Source organism: Parathielavia appendiculata (assembly GCF_033297405.1).
Source record: "Parathielavia appendiculata strain CBS 731.68 unplaced genomic scaffold N657scaffold_8, whole genome shotgun sequence".
Classification (NCBI taxonomy): domain Eukaryota; kingdom Fungi; phylum Ascomycota; class Sordariomycetes; order Sordariales; family Chaetomiaceae; genus Parathielavia; species Parathielavia appendiculata.
The window spans coordinates 843,164-860,043 of record NW_026944227.1 but is presented as its reverse complement, the minus strand read 5'-3'; the positions used below and the strand labels follow the sequence as shown (position 1 = coordinate 860,043).

The 16,880-nt window shown below is 56.3% G+C and overlaps 6 protein-coding genes across 6 annotated transcripts; 4 read left to right on the top strand and 2 right to left on the bottom strand.

Annotated features, from left to right (window-relative positions):
- Positions 1-8: 8 nt before the first annotated feature.
- On the bottom strand, positions 9-1,562 carry N657DRAFT_646577 (S-adenosyl-L-methionine-dependent methyltransferase). The gene is made up of 2 exons (XM_062793145.1): positions 1,126-1,562; positions 9-1,070 (listed from the first exon to the last, which is right to left on the bottom strand). The coding sequence occupies exons 1-2, from the start codon at positions 1,357-1,359 to the stop codon at positions 249-251; spliced, it is 1,056 nt and encodes a 351-aa protein (XP_062646594.1). The 5' UTR covers positions 1,360-1,562; the 3' UTR covers positions 9-248.
- A 553-nt stretch (positions 1,563-2,115) lies between these two features.
- Positions 2,116-5,276, top strand: N657DRAFT_575264 (Adaptor protein complex AP-2 alpha subunit; the record flags this gene model as incomplete). The annotated part of the gene is made up of 4 exons (XM_062789087.1): positions 2,116-2,615; positions 2,667-3,001; positions 3,054-5,005; positions 5,097-5,276. 4 exons carry the CDS (start codon positions 2,116-2,118, stop codon positions 5,274-5,276), a joined length of 2,967 nt encoding a protein of 988 aa, XP_062646593.1.
- A 1,009-nt stretch (positions 5,277-6,285) lies between these two features.
- Positions 6,286-8,033, top strand: N657DRAFT_481224 (protein-vacuolar targeting protein Atg18). Its single transcript, XM_062787565.1, has 3 exons — positions 6,286-6,607; positions 6,664-7,739; positions 7,804-8,033. The coding sequence occupies exons 1-3, from the start codon at positions 6,392-6,394 to the stop codon at positions 7,850-7,852; spliced, it is 1,341 nt and encodes a 446-aa protein (XP_062646592.1). The 5' UTR covers positions 6,286-6,391; the 3' UTR covers positions 7,853-8,033.
- Positions 8,034-9,834: 1,801 nt separating this feature from the next.
- On the bottom strand, positions 9,835-12,106 carry N657DRAFT_681790 (uncharacterized protein; the record flags this gene model as incomplete). The annotated part of the gene is made up of 2 exons (XM_062796427.1): positions 9,835-10,193; positions 10,273-12,106. 2 exons carry the CDS (start codon positions 12,104-12,106, stop codon positions 9,835-9,837), a joined length of 2,193 nt encoding a protein of 730 aa, XP_062646591.1.
- A 2,163-nt stretch (positions 12,107-14,269) lies between these two features.
- N657DRAFT_656894 (tryptophan synthase beta subunit-like PLP-dependent enzyme) lies at positions 14,270-16,061 on the top strand (the record flags this gene model as incomplete). The annotated part of the gene is made up of 3 exons (XM_062794749.1): positions 14,270-14,359; positions 14,442-15,020; positions 15,072-16,061. The coding sequence occupies 3 exons, from the start codon at positions 14,270-14,272 to the stop codon at positions 16,059-16,061; spliced, it is 1,659 nt and encodes a 552-aa protein (XP_062646590.1).
- N657DRAFT_481188 (uncharacterized protein) lies at positions 15,905-16,876 on the top strand. The gene has a single exon (XM_062787564.1). It carries the CDS (start codon positions 16,085-16,087, stop codon positions 16,727-16,729), a length of 645 nt encoding a protein of 214 aa, XP_062646589.1. The 5' UTR covers positions 15,905-16,084; the 3' UTR covers positions 16,730-16,876.
- The last annotated feature ends 4 nt before the right edge of the window (positions 16,877-16,880 follow it).

Sequence of the window (16,880 nt, the reverse complement as noted above, 5' to 3'; positions counted from 1 at the left end):
CGATGATTAGAGCTTTTTAAACTAGTCCTTGGTACTCATAGAGGCGGTGGCGCTTGTGATGAGTTTTAAGTGACCTTTGGAACACGAGGCGGTATCCCAGCATCAGGACGTTGCTTGACTGATACTTAGCTGCAAAACACCGGCCAAATTATCATGCAACCCACGGGGAGTGCAATCAATACTCCAAAACAGGATATGTGCTGGAGCCCCGTACTTAATTTACACTACTCCTTGCGCGCTTCCACCCCCTATTTCTGCTCCAAGATATCCTTCAGACTCACCTCCCCGCTCCCCCTCTTCAACGGTTTCGGCTGATTCCCGCCTTCTTTCCATCCAATCATATGAATAATCCGAAACGTTGCCGGCAGACTCCCGTCCTCATTCCCATGCAGCGCCCTGTAGATCGCCTCATTCGCGAGTAAGATATCCCGGCCAATCGCGCCCATCTCCCTCCCCAGTACCGCATTCCCCTCCCCCATGGCCTGCAGGTCCTGCATCAGCGCGAACGTGTCCGGGTAGTCGACGACAATATCCTCCACATCGACCGTCAACATCTGAAACCCGGCCTTTCCCAGCAGCCCGCCTACGTCCCGCACGTCCGCGAGCGGGGAAACGTGCGGTGAGATGCCGCCCCGCCGCTCTTGCTCCGCCAACTGAAGAGACGTGCGCAGCTCGAACAGCGTGTCTCCGCCAAGCATGGCGCCAATGAAGGGGCTATCGGGCTTCAGCACGCTGTTGATTTGAGTCAAGACGCCCGGCAGGTCGTTGATCCAGTGTAACGACAAGCTGCTCAGGACCATGTCGAATGAGTTTGGTTCGAAGGGCAGGGACTCGTCGTCGGAGAGGACGTGGCGGGTTAGGTTGAGCTCATTGTTGAAGGGGCGGTCGGCGTCGCGGTAGAGGAGGGCGGAGGAAGACTCGGCGGCGATGAGTTCGGAGATTTTGGTTGCCAGGGGAGGAGAAGTGGGCGTGGATGGTTCTGGGTCCGGGTTCTCGCGGGTCAGCGCGCGGGCGATGTTACACGAGTTCGCGCCCAGGTCGAGGACGCGGGGGAACTGGCGTTTGATGTCCTGGTCTTTGGGTTAGTCTTGATATTGGCCAATTGGGAAACTGTGAGAGGCTGACCAACAGACGCTCGCACACCCGCATGGCGACTTCATCCTTCAGATAGTCGGCCTGCCGGCTGAGGTCAGGGTTGGCAGCAGATCGCTCCTTTTGCAGCCATTTTGCGCGGCTGTTGAAGACCTTGAATACGGCGCCGCTCGGTGCCTCGAAGGCATATGTTCGCCTCGGGAAGAGGGTTCCAGTAAATGGGCGTAGGGTATGGCGCCGGCAGGCCCGGGTAACGTTCACCCGCATCCTCGGAGTGCTGGCAGGCAATGGCCTGGCATTTCGCGCCCGCGTTGATGTGATGTCAGGAATATTGAAGCCGATTAGATACGGAGCGCAGCCGAGGATTGAATGAGCCACATGACAAGCCACATCCGTTATTGACCCAAATGGACTAGACTACTATCAGAGTTAATCGTGACTGATTGTGTAGCCTGTACACACGAATGTACGGAGGGAGCGTACCTACTGCCTAGGTAACCCTAGTGCGGGCGGCCATGTGGGGAAATTCAAGGATCATGATCCGAATGCGACACTGCTTGCCCTCCATCTTTTTGTGGACATTGAGACCCAGCAGCCCCTGAACCATATCATCGCTGCCGAGCACCCTATTAATCCTCGCGTTTCCGAGTTCCATATTCCTAGAGAGGGCCAACGAACGCGCTCGAATTCACGAGCGTCAAAGAGGGAGATGCAGGCAGCTGAGGCGACGTCTGCTCGGTGACCCAGCACGCCCACTCGACCACAAGAACCAGGTCTTCCGTTGCTCCGCGATCCTCAAATCCTACCCCCCGTGTTGTCGACGACTTCCACGATGATGCACCTTCTCTGACCGGCTTGCCACACGTTGCCTAGTCGCTATCGCCAGTTTCACCGGACGGGTCCTAACGAAGTGGACGGACATCGAACTCGGACGGCGAACATTGCCCGATCCGAACTCGGTTGGAGATTCCGAACACGCCCTCTCGATTCCCAACCAAACCACGCTTTGGTAGACCCTTCAGAATGTCGTCCTCAGGCCCAACCGGCTTCCTGGGCCGGTCCAGCAGCAGCAACTCCAACATGCGCGGACTGGTCCAGTTCATTGCCGACCTTCGGAATGCCCGTGCCCGCGAGCTGGAAGAGAAGCGAATCAACAAGGAGCTGGCCAACATCCGGCAAAAGTTCAAAGATGGCAACCTGAGCGGATACCACAAGAAGAAATACGTCTGCAAACTCCTATACATATACATCCTTGGATGGAACGTCGATTTCGGACACCTTGAAGCCGTGAACCTCATCTCTGCAACCAAGTACTCGGAAAAGCAGATTGGTTACCTTGCCATGACGCTCTTCCTGCACGAGGGACATGAGCTGATACACCTTGTCGTCAACAGCATCCGGAAGGATCTGCTAGACCACAACGAGCTCTTCAACTGCCTTGCGCTACACGCAATCGCAAACGTCGGTGGCCGGGAAATGGGAGAGGCGCTGAGCGGGGAGGTACACAGGTTACTAATTTCACCGTAAGTTTAGAGTCTGACTGTAATTTCGGATTGCTCGCTAACCGGAGGCAGAACCTCCAAGGCGTTCGTGAAGAAGAAGGCTGCCCTCACACTGCTCCGACTTTACCGCAAGCACCCGGGGATTGTCCAGCCGCAGTGGGCGGAACGGATAATATCACTAATGGACGACGTGGATCTGGGTGTTGCTCTATCCGTGACTTCCCTGGTCACGGCACTGGCCCAAGACAACCTCGAACAATACAAGGGCGCCTATGCCAAGGCCGCCGGTCGCCTGAAGAGGATCGTCATTGACGGTGAATATTCGCCAGATTATCTGTACTACAAGGTGCCCTGTCCTTGGATCCAAGTCAAGCTCCTGAAGCTCCTGCAATATTTCCCGCCTTCAGGTACGTCCCTGCTGACACGACTTCGCAAAGGAGACCATCTAACGGCCTGCAGAGGATAGCCACGTTCGGGGCATGCTTCGCGAATCCCTCCAGAAGATCCTGGACCTCGCCTTGGAGACGGTCAAGAACGTGCAGCAAAACAATGCTCAGAACGCGGTGCTGTTTGAGGCTATCAATCTCATCATCCATCTCGATACCGAGCATGCCTTGATGAAGCAGATATCGTCACGTCTCGGGCGGTTCATTCAGTCGAGAGAGACCAATGTGCGCTACCTGGGTCTCGAAGCCATGACACATCTCGCTGCGCGAGCGGATACGCTGGATCCCATCAAGCAGCACCAGGACGTCATTGTCGGGTCGCTCAAGGACAGAGATATCAGTGTCCGGCGCAAGGGACTCGACTTGTTGTACAGCATGTGCGACTCCACCAACGCCCGTGCCGTCGTCGGCGAGCTGCTCCATTACCTCCAGAACGCAGACTTTGCTATCAGGGAAGAGATGGTGCTCAAGATTGCCATCTTGACCGAGAAGTATGCCACAGATGTGCAGTGGTACGTCGACATATCTCTCCGTCTCATTGCCATGGCCGGAGACCACGTCAGCGACGAGGTGTGGCAGAGAGTGATCCAGATCATCTCCAACAACGAGGAGCTGCAAGTCTATGCTGCGCAAAACACTCTCCAGTACTGCAAGCAGGACCACTGCCACGAGACGCTGGTCAAGATCGGTGCCTACATTCTTGGGGAGTTCGGGCATCTGATCGCCGAGGAAAGGGGGTGCAGCCCGATTGAGCAATTCCTGGCGCTCCAGAACAAGCTCCCGGCATGCTCTTCGAGCACTCGTGGCATGATCCTGTCGTGCTTCGTCAAATATGTCAACCTATTCCCGGAAATCAAACCGCAGCTCGTCAACGTGTTCAGCGTCTACAGTCACACGCTTGACCCGGAGCTCCAACAAAGAGCATGCGAGTATCTCGCATTGGCGAGCATGGACTCGGACGACCTCCTCCGGACCGTCTGCGACGAGATGCCGCCGTTCCCAGAACGCGAATCGGCTCTGCTCTCGAGACTCCATCAGAAACACTCCCGGACGAGTGACAAGCGGACTTGGATTGTGGGCGGAAAGGATGCCAATGCGGATACGGGCGAGCTCACAATGGCCAAGCAAGGAGGTCTTAAGCGGACTTTCACCGTCAACGGCCAGGCCAACGGCACCGCATCCGCCGCCAACGGGTCCTCCTCAGCCGCCAACGACCTTGCCGGTCTCGACATGAGCAACCTCGGCCCCGCCGAAGCCAAAACCATCAAGCCCCCCAACTTGGCCAGCGCAGCTCACCTCTCGCCCAACTGGGAGCGGGGCTTCAACCGGCTCCTCCTCCGGGCAGACGGGGTCCTCTACGAAGACGGCCAGCTGCAGGTGGGCGTCCGGTCCGAGTACCGCGGCCAAATGGCCTGCCTTATCCTCTACTTTACCAACAAGACACCCGCTCTCATCTCGTCCTTCACCACCACCCTCGACCTGGATGAGTCGGAAAAGGGCAAGCTCACCTGGGACATCAAGGGCCTGCCCGATACCACCCTCGCCCAGGGCGCCCAGGCCCAGCAGGTCATTGTTTTCGAGGCCAAGCGCGTCTTTGAGAAGGCACCCACCATCCGCATCAGCTACCTCGCGGGCGCCCTGCAGGCGCTCACGCTCATGCTGCCTGTTACGATACACAAGTTCATGGATCCCGCTGAGTTGTCGGCCGAGGATTTCTTCAGGCGGTGGAAGCAGATTGGTGGTGAGCCGCGCGAGGCGCAGCGCATCTTTGGGCTGACTAAGGGAGCGGGCGAGAGGGAGATTACGGAGAGCTTTGTGAGGGGCGTGGTGGAAGGGTTTAGGTGGGGAGTCCTGAACGGCGTGGACCCAAATCAGAAGAATTTTGTGGGGGCCAGCGTGGTTCATACGTCAGAGGGGGGCAAGTATGGGTGTTTGTTGCGGTTGGAGCCCAATTATGCGACGCAGGTGAGTTTTCGTCTTTGGACTTTGGTGGGTTGTGGTTGGAGGAGACGGGGTTTATTAATTGGAAACTGACTGACGTGTGTGTTGTTTGCAGATGGTGCGCTTGACGATCAGGGCGACGGATGATACGCTGCCGCCGGTGCTGCTGAAGCTCATGGAGGCGAGGCTTGCAAAGGGGGTGTCGACGGCGCCGGAGCAGCGCCATGTGCCGCCTACCGTGAGCGAGATCTCGGACTCGTTCAGGAATATCATGGTCACCACGAGCAGTAGGTGAGGGCGGAATAGGGAGGAAGTGGCAGGGAGGGGTTGCGCGAACACTGGGCGACGGGCAAGTCAGGTACAACCACGAGTAACGGCAATGCTGTGGACATATTCCCTGTGTAGCCATCTATCGTTCGCAGTGGGACATGGTGGGCGGTTGATGGAGGATGTGGAGGGGTTTAGTGCAATGGACATTGGTGAGTTCAGGTACCTATCGGGAATGGATGCATGATGGGGATTTTGCCAACCAAGGTGAATTCAAATTGAGTACTAGTACCTGTAACTAATAATCAGGAATGTCTTGCGAGCCACCTAGTCGAGCTGAGCGTTACTTCTCTCTTCCTCAGGCTCTCACAAATTGACTTTTGCTACTGTTTTATAGTGATCCACTTTGTCACTTTTCCTTCTTCGGAATCTATCATACCTTACCTAAGTTCCTTTCTTCTCGTGATAAGCTGTCTCATAGCATGCGATGGTTGTCCTTACATATTGTGCCGGTCGCTGTCTCCAGATGGATGTTGTTGACATGGGGCCCACTCAACAGCCTGCGCAACCGACGCAGATCATGCATGTGCTCGCCAAGGTAGCCAGCATTCTAGGTACAATTTGACCTGGTTAATTTGTTAGCGCAGCACTTACCTCCGGTTCCGTCTTCCTAACTTTCACTTAACGTTATATCACTCTTTCTTTTCCTCTTCTTCGTCCTTTCCATCTTTTTTTTTGTATTCCTCTTCTTCTATCTTTTCCCTTACTTTTCATCTTATCTTCTATGTCTTTCTTTTTATCTTCTTCCTTCAGTGTTATTTCTTCAATTCTGTTTTCCATTCGTACTGCTGCATGCCTACTATGTGCTCCGCTAACGAACAAACTAGGGCTGGATTGTACCTTACCTAATGCATGGCCCACTGCCCCGTAGCGGCGATCTGGAGTCCGAGCTTCTTGACAGGGGAGCTACGCATGTGGGTTCCAGAACCGGGGAGGCAGCAGAGCTCCTGTCTCTCTGTCATCCAACAACTTCTGAACACCGCAAGCAGTAAATCACCCGTAAAGATCAGGCTGCCGAAGACATCCCGCAATTGCGACACGAACTTACTTGATTGTATCCAGGCTCTATAAGCTCCAGGCACCATGTCGGGCAGCAGGCTCAACTTCGTCACCTTCAATCAGGACCACAGCTGTCTGGCTGTCGGCACCGCCAAGGGTTTCCGCATCTACCACACAGATCAGTTCTCCAAAGTCTTCAACAGCGATGAAGGGAATATTAATATTATTGAAATGCTCTTCTCGACCTCGTTAGTTGCTATGGTCCGCTCTCCTCGCCACCTGGTAATACAAAATACCAAGGTCAGTGGGAGACTTGTCCCTGCTTCTCTCTGGAGCATGCCCTGACATACAAGCAGCGTGGCTCCATCATCTGCGAGCTCACTTTTCCTACCTCTGTTCTCGCAGTCCGGCTGAACAAGAAACGTCTGGCGGTGGTCCTCGAACAGGAGATCTACCTCTATGACATATCCAACATGGCGTTGCTGAACACCATCGAGACGTCGCCGAACCCGCACGCTATCTTCGCTCTTTCGCCCTCGTCAGAGAAGTGCTACATGGCATATCCGCTTCCCAAGCCGCGAGAGGAACAGAACGAGAGGCGGCCTGCCCACGCCCCTCCTCTTTCCAAATATGTGCCGCCCACGTCCGGCGAGCTCATCATCTACGACACCGTCGCTGGCAAGGCCCTCAACGTCATTGAAGCACACCGCTCGCCTCTGTGGCGCGTGGCGCTGAATAGCGAGTGCACCAAGGTGGCCACTGCATCCGAAACCGGCACGATCGTGCGGGTTTTCTCCGTCCCGGACGGCCAGAAGCTCTTTCAATTCCGCCGCGGCACCTATCCCTCGACCATCTGCAGCATGTCGTTCAACCTCAGTTCCACCCTGCTGTGCGTGTCGTCGTCCACCTCGGACACGGTCCACATCTTCCGACTGATCAACGCGCAAAACGTCAATGCAGGAGGCGGTGCTGCGTCCGAGCCTGAGACACAGGGATCCCCTCGGATGAATCGCTGGTCCCGGTCTAGGAGCATCGACAACGGCGAGTATTCGCCAAGCAGCAATGCCGGGTCATCACCTAGCAGCGATATACCAGAGGCCGGCCCCAGCAGCAACAACGGGGGCAGCGCAGCCACTAGGAGGCAGAGTGGAACCTTTGCGAGCATGCTTCGCCGATCCTCAAACATCATGACCCGCAGCGTGGCCGGTGCCGTCGGCTCCTATCTACCCCAGTCAATGACAGAAATATGGGAGCCGCAGCGCGACTTTGCGAGCATCAAGATTCCGAAGCCGAATAGTTCGCCTCTGAGCAGCGTTGTGGCCATGTCCAGCAGCTCGCCCCAAATCATGGTGGCCACCAGTGACGGCAACTTTTTCATCTACAATATTGATCTGCAAAACGGCGGAGAAGGCGTCCTCGTGCGGCAGTATTCGTACGTCCTGAGCAGGCCCACCCCCCGGTAGCACAGCCCACATACTGACCGGCCTCTCTTATAGTTTTCTCGACGGCAACGATAAGATGGATTCCTCGGGATACGGTTCGTAGGTGTTGACCGATATCGAAGAGGATTTGTCCGGGATAATCGACATCATCTCCATTCGCCAAGATTTGGTTGATGCAGAGGGCAATGCTCCGAATGCCTCTGTTGCGGTGACTGATGCGGCTGAGGAGTACTTGTTGGGCAGTTTTTCAGACTTGGGCGTGGGTGATGATGGGGCGAGTGATTCGGTTACTGATGATTCAGATACTGGAGATCGTTACGCGCAAAGCCACTCTGAGGATGACCCAACTTCAACCCAAGCCGCCACGGGAGAGGATGATGTGTCAGGAACTCCTCGGGGGCATGATCAAATACCGGAGATGGCTGCGAGCAAAGCCAGGATGGACCGGCTTCAAACCAAGCCTCCATGGGAGAAAATGATGTGTCAGGAAGTCACCACGGGGATGATCTAAATATTGGAGATGGTTGCGAGCAAAACCAGGATGGACTAGCCTCATCCCAAGCCGCCATGGAAGATGATGATGTGTCAGGAAGGCCTGGAGGTGAAATTTCAGACCGTCCTATGATGGTTACGATCCCGGAGATTGTTAGGAGCAGAGCCTGTATGGCCCAGCCCCAACCCCAGTCACTACCAGAGAAGATGTGTCAAACAAGTTTCCGCGGGATGATTGCAAAATCTTCTATGGTTAGTTGGTTGGTTTCATGACAGAGAGGCAAGGACTCGGTTCTGGCGTCACCGGCACAGTACCCAACAGGATGGGCAAGGAGATGCGGGATCTCTCCCTGAGCATAGCGTTTGGTGTTTAGTTCTGTGTATTATCACAAGTATTCGTGATTACTAAGCGATCTGTGGTGGATAGCGGTAGCATTGCCTAGGCAATGCATTGCGGGTATTCGTTAACAGTGTTGTTGATTATGACATTGCTGGCTCGACATCCGTTTCCTACTTTCTACAAATTGAGGACATGCGCCGGCTGAACATCCCAAGACAAGAACTTGGAAGGACACAAAGTAAGAATCAAGACGTCCCTGAATTGTTGCTCCCCAGAGGCATCGTACCCCATTCCAAACCTTCGTCATGTCCTGGAACCCAATGATGTTGCCTTCCGCCACTCCAGAAGTCGAGGGACAGGAAAAGAGAGGGAACCAGAGCAAAACATTCGTTGTGAACAGTGGCCGCGTTGAGCCAGAGAACCAGGCAGTGAGATACAACGCACACTGAGCCCATTTCAGGCTGTCACGTATGTTGTTTCCATTCCGCCTATGATCCAACCCAAATCGCTAACCATAATCCCAATCATATCCAAGATAAGATGCAAGTGATGAACAGGCCGAGTATCCGGTGTCCATCCCAAGAGATGAAAACCAAGCCACGGTATAACCATACCATACCCAGGATTTTCCAAGGAAACCAATCCCCAGACTCCTGTGCCGTACAAAGCCGAACGCTTAAAAGATCGCAGTAATACCCATCCATCCATCCGTCCCTCCGTCCAATACTTGAGATCCCACATTTCATCTCGATATCATAACCAGATTGCTAGTAGAACAAGAAATCACAACGCTAAGGACCAAATAGTCGGCTGATGAAATCCCCATGGCTAGGAGTGAAGAGAAAAAATAATGGCCATAATTCGAAGCCCAAAGACAGGGAGATGAGAAAGAGGAGATCTGAGAATCATGTCGTATCCGGTCATTATGAGAAAGGTAGCTCTTCTGTGCGCGTGCTGAGTGTAAGATTCGTGTACCGCCTTGTGTCTGGGTCCGAGGATTTCCCATGGATATCTCAATCCAGTGATGAATGGGGTCGCGTGAGGTTTGGTGCCCGATGTGTCCGTTGTTGCCAGGCTCGAGGCAGGGTGAGAGTATGTGTTGTGCTCGGCGAGAACACATCCGATGCGAGGAACCGTGAGTGCTTGCTAAGTTCGCGAGATATGGGCGGCAACTGGTCTCCCACCAGGGGAGGACGCCGCCATCCGAACAACCTTCTTCCGCACCAACAATTGCCACGGCGACGATGGCCGCCTCATCGGGCATAGGGCATATTCATCATGGCGATCTCGCGCGCAATCTCGGCCCACTCCAACTCGCGCTTGAACCCCTGCTTCCCCCTTGCCGCCTCTTGCTCGCCATCAGCACCACTCTGCTCCTGCTGCTGCTGTTGTTGTTGCAGTTGCAAGTGCTCCTCCCACTTGAGCAGCTCGTAGGCGAACCGCAGGTGCGGCTGGATGATGACGTTGAGGCGGCGGGCGCGCACAAAGCAGTAGGCGCGCGGGAACGACATGCCCAGGCTTCGCATGACCTCGGCGATGCAGATGGTGGCGCTGCGCGAGACGCCAACCCGGCAGTGCACGAGGGTCGCCGTGCCTCTTGCGCGGCCGCGGTCTGAGATACCGTATGCCATGTTAGTCATCTTCTTGCCAGCCGTCGAATCTAAGAAATGAGAGAGAGCATGAAAACGTACCAATAAACCGCAGACACCGCTCAAACTCGCCGGCCAGCGTATCGATCCCGTTATCCTGCACCCCCTGCACAACGCAAACGTTCTCCTCCCCGCCCCACGCCTCGAGCTCTCCGTCGCGCCACATAGCCGTCTCCCCGACACTGAGCATCTGCCCGATGCCCAGCGCCCGCAGCAGGTCGGGGTTGTTGGCGTGCCCCAGGTTGCCCAGGTACATGTACGGCAGGACCCGGCTGGGGAAGGACCCGTCAAAGGTCGTGAACCAGCGCGGTTCCGACTTGACCAGCAGGTCGGCGACGTCCGCCGGGGTGGGCGGGGATGAATGTCTAGGGGCTGCTCTGTTTGTTGTTGTCGTCGTTGGGGGTGATGGCGATGGTGGTGAGGTGTTGCTGTAGACGGGGGACTCGCAAAGCAAGCGCGGCGCGATGGCGGACAGGAGGGCTACGTCCGAGGGATAGGCAAACAGGTTACGCTGGCGGGTCGTGTGCAGGTCGAGCCAGGCCTGCGGCACGGGCTGGCCTGTTGCGAAGCTGTGGTAGGCTACGGCAAGCATGGTTGATTCGGTGTAGCCGTCGCTGCAGTGAAGCAGGATTCTGCGTGGGCGCCGGGGAGCGTCCATCATCGGAGTGTTGTCGTCGTCGCCGGCGGGAGATGGGGGAAGGGGAGGGCGGGTGCCGTGAGCGAGGTGATAGATCCATTTGCATGTTTCGAGAATGCCGTCTGCTTCGGCCTGGGACCATGTCGGGGCGAGGATGCTGCCCGACGAGGGGAAGTCGAGGTGCGACTGCTTGGACTCGTCATCCGGGCCCAAGCAGATGGCTTGGAGTGCCGCCGGGTTCAGTCGACCAAGGTCGCAGCACTCAATCAGGATGTCGTAGAACTGCTCACCCTCGGACCCCGAGTCCGGCGTCGGGCCCAGCCAGACATTGTGCGAGATCTCGGACGCCCGCGTCATCTCGTACATCTCCCTCCGTTCTTGGTGGAAAAAGTCGAGTATGCGGCCAGTGAGCAGCCCCCGCGAGTTGACAGCCACTATCTCGGGATACTTCTCCTCAAACTCGGCGAACGGGCTGACGCAGATGAAGGTGCTGTACCGCGGCAAAGGGTGCCGTTGGGCCTCGTGCTTGTCGCGCCACCGCTGCTGGGCCGCAGCAATATCCCAGCCCAGCTTCCGCACAGCCACGTCGTCGTCGCCGTAGACGACAATATCTGAGGTCATGGCCGCCTTGGCGGCTTGTATTTGGAAGTTACGCACCGAGAAGCCCTCCTTGGGGTCAGCGTCGAGGAACTCGGGGACACTGGCGCCAAGCTGCAGGAACTCATGCGGAGCGATGGCACCCTTGAGACGGGAAAAGTTCAGTTCCCCGTCGGCCTTGACAACGGTGATTCCGCGGAGACAGGGAGGAGTCCGCCTGATGGCGCGCTTCCGGGCCATGAAGAAAGTCTGCTGCGTGGTATTGGCCGGGTGGAGGCCATGGAGCCAGGGGAAGACCTGGGAGGGGTCCGGGACGGGCTGCCGACTGATGTGGTCCAAGGCGGCAGCCACGTCGTCGGCGTCAAGTTTGTACAGACGGAGCGGGCCCATCTCGACAGAGGGGTACTTGTCCGGGGGGTACAACAGCGAGCGCTGCCGTTGGTCCTCCTCTTTGCCCGGAGACGGCGGCGGTGTGGAGGGCTCTTCCTGGGGAATGCGCCCTGGAGGACACACCGGGATGTGCTTGTTGGGAACAGGAACGGGGCATTGCGCCGGGTGGGTGTCGAGCGTGATGGTCGTGGTTAGCGAGGAAGAGGAGGAGCGATGTGGCACAACTGGTCGGGACAGAGCAATTGTCGCCATGATGATGGCGGGTACGGGCCGTATCCGGCACTTCACAAGGTCGCTATGGTTGAGGGAACGTGGTGAACCGGCATCGACGCGATTCAAGGGACCCGACTCGATGGCGGAGGTAGGTCGACAGAACGACGCGGCAAGGGATAGGAGATGGTAACATTCGAGTATAATTGATGATGATGGCCGTCGAAGACGGACTTCAGGTCTGGATCTGTCTGTTGAAGCAGCCCAAGACACAGTCTGTCCCAATTCCAGCGTTCGAGTCGTCGACGAAGGATGGAGGAGAGGAGGAGGAAATACATTGGCTCCCAAGTCAACGGATGAGGGGGAGCATAGCAGCCTTATCGGCGATCCCTGTTGGTGCACCTGGGAGCGAATTGGCTGGCTGCTTAAAATTCGACACACGATCAACCCCTGCGCGCCAGATAAGACGCCATAGAACAGCAATGGCGTCAGTTGCCTTTTCCTTGAATCATGGGATGAGAACAAAGAAGACGCTGATGGCTGCTAAGTAAAACTATAAGAGAGAAGAGAACCGGTCAATCCTTCTTGCTTGTGTCCTTCCTGATTGAATTCTCAGGTAAACAAGCGTAGATGAGAGTAGGCTCCCAATCGACAAGACATGAGCACAATCCCAATTTGGGAATTCTGCGCTCTCTGTTTGATCGAGCTAATCATGACTGGCGATCATCGCGGCGAATGGGTTTATGATTGAGCTCGGCCAAGGCCTCTGATAACGGCCCCAGATCTCGGGTACAATGGAGACCTTTGGGAGCTACGGGGCCCACATCGCGACATCATCGAGCCATGTCAGGTATCGCAAAACATTGAATGTGTGCTTTGTTTACATGTACGGAGTAAGCTGTATATACGACCATAAGAATCCCAGAAGGCCATCAAGTCATCAGGCCATTGTGTTTTTTACTCGGCTATGGAACTGAATGCACTCGAAGTTGGGCTAGACGAGGAAGGTGAGCAGTCGATTTGCGGAGACGGCGCATGTTACCGGCTGCAAGTTAGCGCAGCAAGGGGCTGGGCGGCTAGGTATGTCATTCGTCTGGACTCCGTCTCGGCATAGGGTAGACCCACGTCCCGCGTTCACCCCGCGTCATGGAGCCGGCCAATGGCGCAAACTGTGGGACATCTTGGTGGGTCAAAACTCATCGCCAGTCGCTGGACTTTGTCACACCAACTCTCACCCGATGAATTGCAGACTCACGTCCTCATCGAAGGATGAGGCGATGGCCAACCCGACTGTATACGGAGTGAATCAATTCTCCTGCAAAGAGAATCTTCGACGGCTGGGGTCAAAGGGACCTGTATCGCCTGACTGATGCCCCTCCACGCCATTCAGTTTCCAACCGGGAATGTACCGCACTCACATATCGTGGACTTCCAAGGTAGATGTCCACTCTTTTTGACTCCGCACTTCACTCCATTTTCGACTGCTGCTCTTCGGACTCTGACTAAAAACCTCAACACGGTCGCCCCGGAATAGCTAGCTCAGAATTACTAGGTCTGGAGCTTGATGATTACGCTCCAGGTAGGCCCCGAGGCTAGATTGCTTGACGACCCTCGGGCAGAGACTCGACAGTACGCCATGAATACTTACTGCACCGGAAGACTGCCTATCAAGGACCGCCGGACTTCTTAACGCAAGCACAGTCTGCGAGGTAACCCACCAATTCCAACTCGAGATGCAGCGCAACGTGGGTGTGTCTGGCAAACATCGACCATGGGATGTGAAGCCAGGCGCCTCATCTGATTCCACCATCAGGTCAGGATTGAGCACCACTTAGTTACGAGGTTGAGACCCTGATCTCGGTTTGCCGCTTCTTTCTCGCCAGAACCAGATGCTCAACTGGCATGCCATACACAGCAATTGCGTCAATTCTTCGGGCCATGCCCCTGTCAATTGTTGATGCGACTCAGGACCGTTGTCCCCACAATCTGGTTCGAACGTTGATTTTGGGTGCGGGGCAAAACTCTGATGTCTCACAACGGCAAAGCGGCCTTGAATTTTTGAAGGCCCCGCCCGCCGATGCTCGGCACCGCTATCCGACCATGCCTCTGTGACTCCTGCCCCTTCTCACCGTCTCTCGGTGACTGTCCGCCCCCGTTTCCCGAGCAGCTGGGTCCAAGCATCGACACATCACTCTCCGCGCCAACATGTCCAACGGTGCTGTTGCCAACGGCTCCCCCGCGCAGACGCACACCGCGTCGCAGCGCTATCTCAGCACGCGGGGCAATGATAGCGGTGTAGGTCCTCGGGCTTGCGTGCAACACGTCACGCCGTCCATAATCACAAGAATAACCCCGCTGACTCTTTCAATTGCTCTAGCTTTCTTTTGAGGAAGTCGTCCTCAAGGGCCTCGCCTCGGACGGCGGTCTGTACATCCCCGAAGAGGTCCCAACGGCGCCGGAATGGGAGTCGTGGAAGGACCTTCCGTTTGTCGACCTCGCCTTCAACATCCTGTCGCTCTATATCTCGCCCTCCGAAATCCCTGCCGATGACCTCAAGGACATCATCCGCCGCAGCTATTCGACCTTCCGCTCCGACCAAGTCACCCCACTCATCCACCTCCAAGACAACATTCACCTGCTGGAGCTGTTCCACGGGCCTACCTTCGCCTTCAAAGATGTGGCCCTGCAATTCCTCGGTAACCTGTTCGAGTACTTCTTGGTGCGACGGAACGAGGGCAAGACGGGGCGGGATAGGTATCACCTCACTGTTGTGGGCGCGACAAGCGGCGACACGGGTTCGGCCGCTATCTATGGCCTGCGCGGGAAGAAGGATGTCTCCGTCTTCATGCTCCACCCCAAAGGTCGCGTGAGCCCCATCCAGGAGCTCCAGATGACCACAGTGCTGGACGCCAACGTTCACAACCTCGCCGTCACTGGCAACTTTGACAACTGCCAGGTGGGTTAGCCTGTGCTCGGTTCCATCTTCATTCACTAACACTTTGCCTAGGACATTGTCAAGGCTCTGTTCGCCGACACCGACATCAACTCGACCCACAAGCTCGGCGCCGTTAATTCGATCAACTGGGCGCGCATCCTCGCCCAGACTGTCTACTACTTCTACTCGTACTTCTCCCTCGCCCGCCAACAACCCGACTCCTTCCAGGTCGGCGACAAGGTCCGCTTTGCAGTTCCATCGGGTAACTTCGGAGACATTCTGGCCGGCTACTTTGCCCATCGCATGGGCCTGCCCGTCGACAAGCTTGTCATCGCGACCAACGAGAACGACATCCTCGACCGCTTCTGGAAGACGGGTCGGTACGAGAAGAAGCCCACCTACGGCAAGGCCGCCGAGGGTGGTCTCGAGACCGACGGCGTCAAGGCCCACGAGGACGGCGTCAAGGAGACGCTCTCGCCGGCCATGGACATTCTGGTCTCGTCCAACTTTGAGCGCCTTCTCTGGTTCCTCGCCTACGAGTTCGCGTCGAGCGCCGGCATGGACGACGAGTGGAACAAGAAGCAGGCCGGGCAGGAAGTTGCGCGGTGGCTGTCGGACCTCAAGACCAAGGGCGGCTTCGGCCCCGTGTACAAGGACGTGCTCGAGGCGGCACGCCGCACCTTTGAGAGCGAGCGCGTCAGCGACCAGGAGACGCTCGATACCATCCGCGCAATCTACAAGGAGGTTGGCTACGTGCTGGACCCGCACACGGCCGTCGGCGTCGAGGCCGCCAAGCGGTCGGCTGCGCGCGCCGCCGGCGACGGCGTCCCGGGTGTGCCCATCATCTCGCTCTCGACGGCCCACCCCGCCAAGTTTGCTGGTGCCGTCACGCTCGCGTTGCAGGACGAGGAAGGATTTGAATTTGATTCCAAGGTGCTGCCGCCCGAGTTTGTCGGGTTGGATAAGAAAGAGAAAAGGGTGCGCGACGTGGCGAACGATTGGAAGGCTGTCCGGGAGCTGGTCAAGGAGGAGGTCGAGGAAGAGTTGAAGGGCCAGAGGTGACACACGTCATAGGAGGAAGAATAATGATGGTGTATAATGGTGGGATCCGTATGTCGGACGATACTTCGATACCTCCCATGGTGCTGCTGTTGTTGTCTGTTCTTCCTCCCTTTGCATACATCACCATTCATGCTCTAGAACCCAGCCCGAGTGGCGTGGCTGACGAGTTGGTATATAGACGGCGGTGTCATACGCGAAAAATGGAATCGAATATCTTCCAATTAATTTTATCATCCTCTGCTCGCATTCTCTGCCAGTCTCTGCAGAAACGGCCTGACGCACGGCCTCCTACTGTTCGGCTTCCTACATCTTTCCTTCATACACACAGCTGCAATGACCAAGCCGCAGTGGCGGAGCGCAAGGGGTTATCAGAATGCCCATCTCATCGTTCCTCATTAATGAAAGCCATGCATGCATGCATAATATACAAAGACGCCGTCGTCCGCTATAGCAAACAAGACCCACCCCATCTCTTCTCTCCAAATGAACAGCGCCCCATTACCACAGACACCCTGTCTTTCATCCTCACTGCTTGCTGCGCTCTTAGGTCTCACCCAACCAACCTCTTCCTCCTCTCAGCTCAACCCCCCTCCTCCGAATCGTCTAAACCCTTCCTTGGCCCCACTTACGTGCCCTTTCGGCTCCATGTCTTATTCTCACAGGCATAATTCCCACTCCTTCGGGGGGCGTAAGCCACCTCCGGCCGTCCACCCACGCTTGGGCGTCAATAGCCCGGGCTACGGCGCGCTGACGGTACATTGTAGGCCTGTTTTGCTCCTTTCCCTCCTCGAGCCCGGCGGCGACCACGAGCGCGGACAC

Coding starts and splice junctions, on each gene's coding strand:
- N657DRAFT_481188 (XM_062787564.1), top strand. CDS start 16,085: ATGATGGTGTATAATGGTGGGATCCGTATGTCGGACGATACTTCGATA.
- N657DRAFT_646577 (XM_062793145.1), bottom strand. CDS start 1,359: ATGCGGGTGAACGTTACCCGGGCCTGCCGGCGCCATACCCTACGCCCA. Junction 1,071..1,125: donor GGGTGTGCGAGCGTCTGTTG/GTCAGCCTCTCA, acceptor CCCAAAGACCAG/GACATCAAACGCCAGTTCCC.
- N657DRAFT_481224 (XM_062787565.1), top strand. CDS start 6,392: ATGTCGGGCAGCAGGCTCAACTTCGTCACCTTCAATCAGGACCACAGC. Junction 6,608..6,663: donor TGGTAATACAAAATACCAAG/GTCAGTGGGAGA, acceptor ACATACAAGCAG/CGTGGCTCCATCATCTGCGA. Junction 7,740..7,803: donor GTCCTCGTGCGGCAGTATTC/GTACGTCCTGAG, acceptor CCTCTCTTATAG/TTTTCTCGACGGCAACGATA.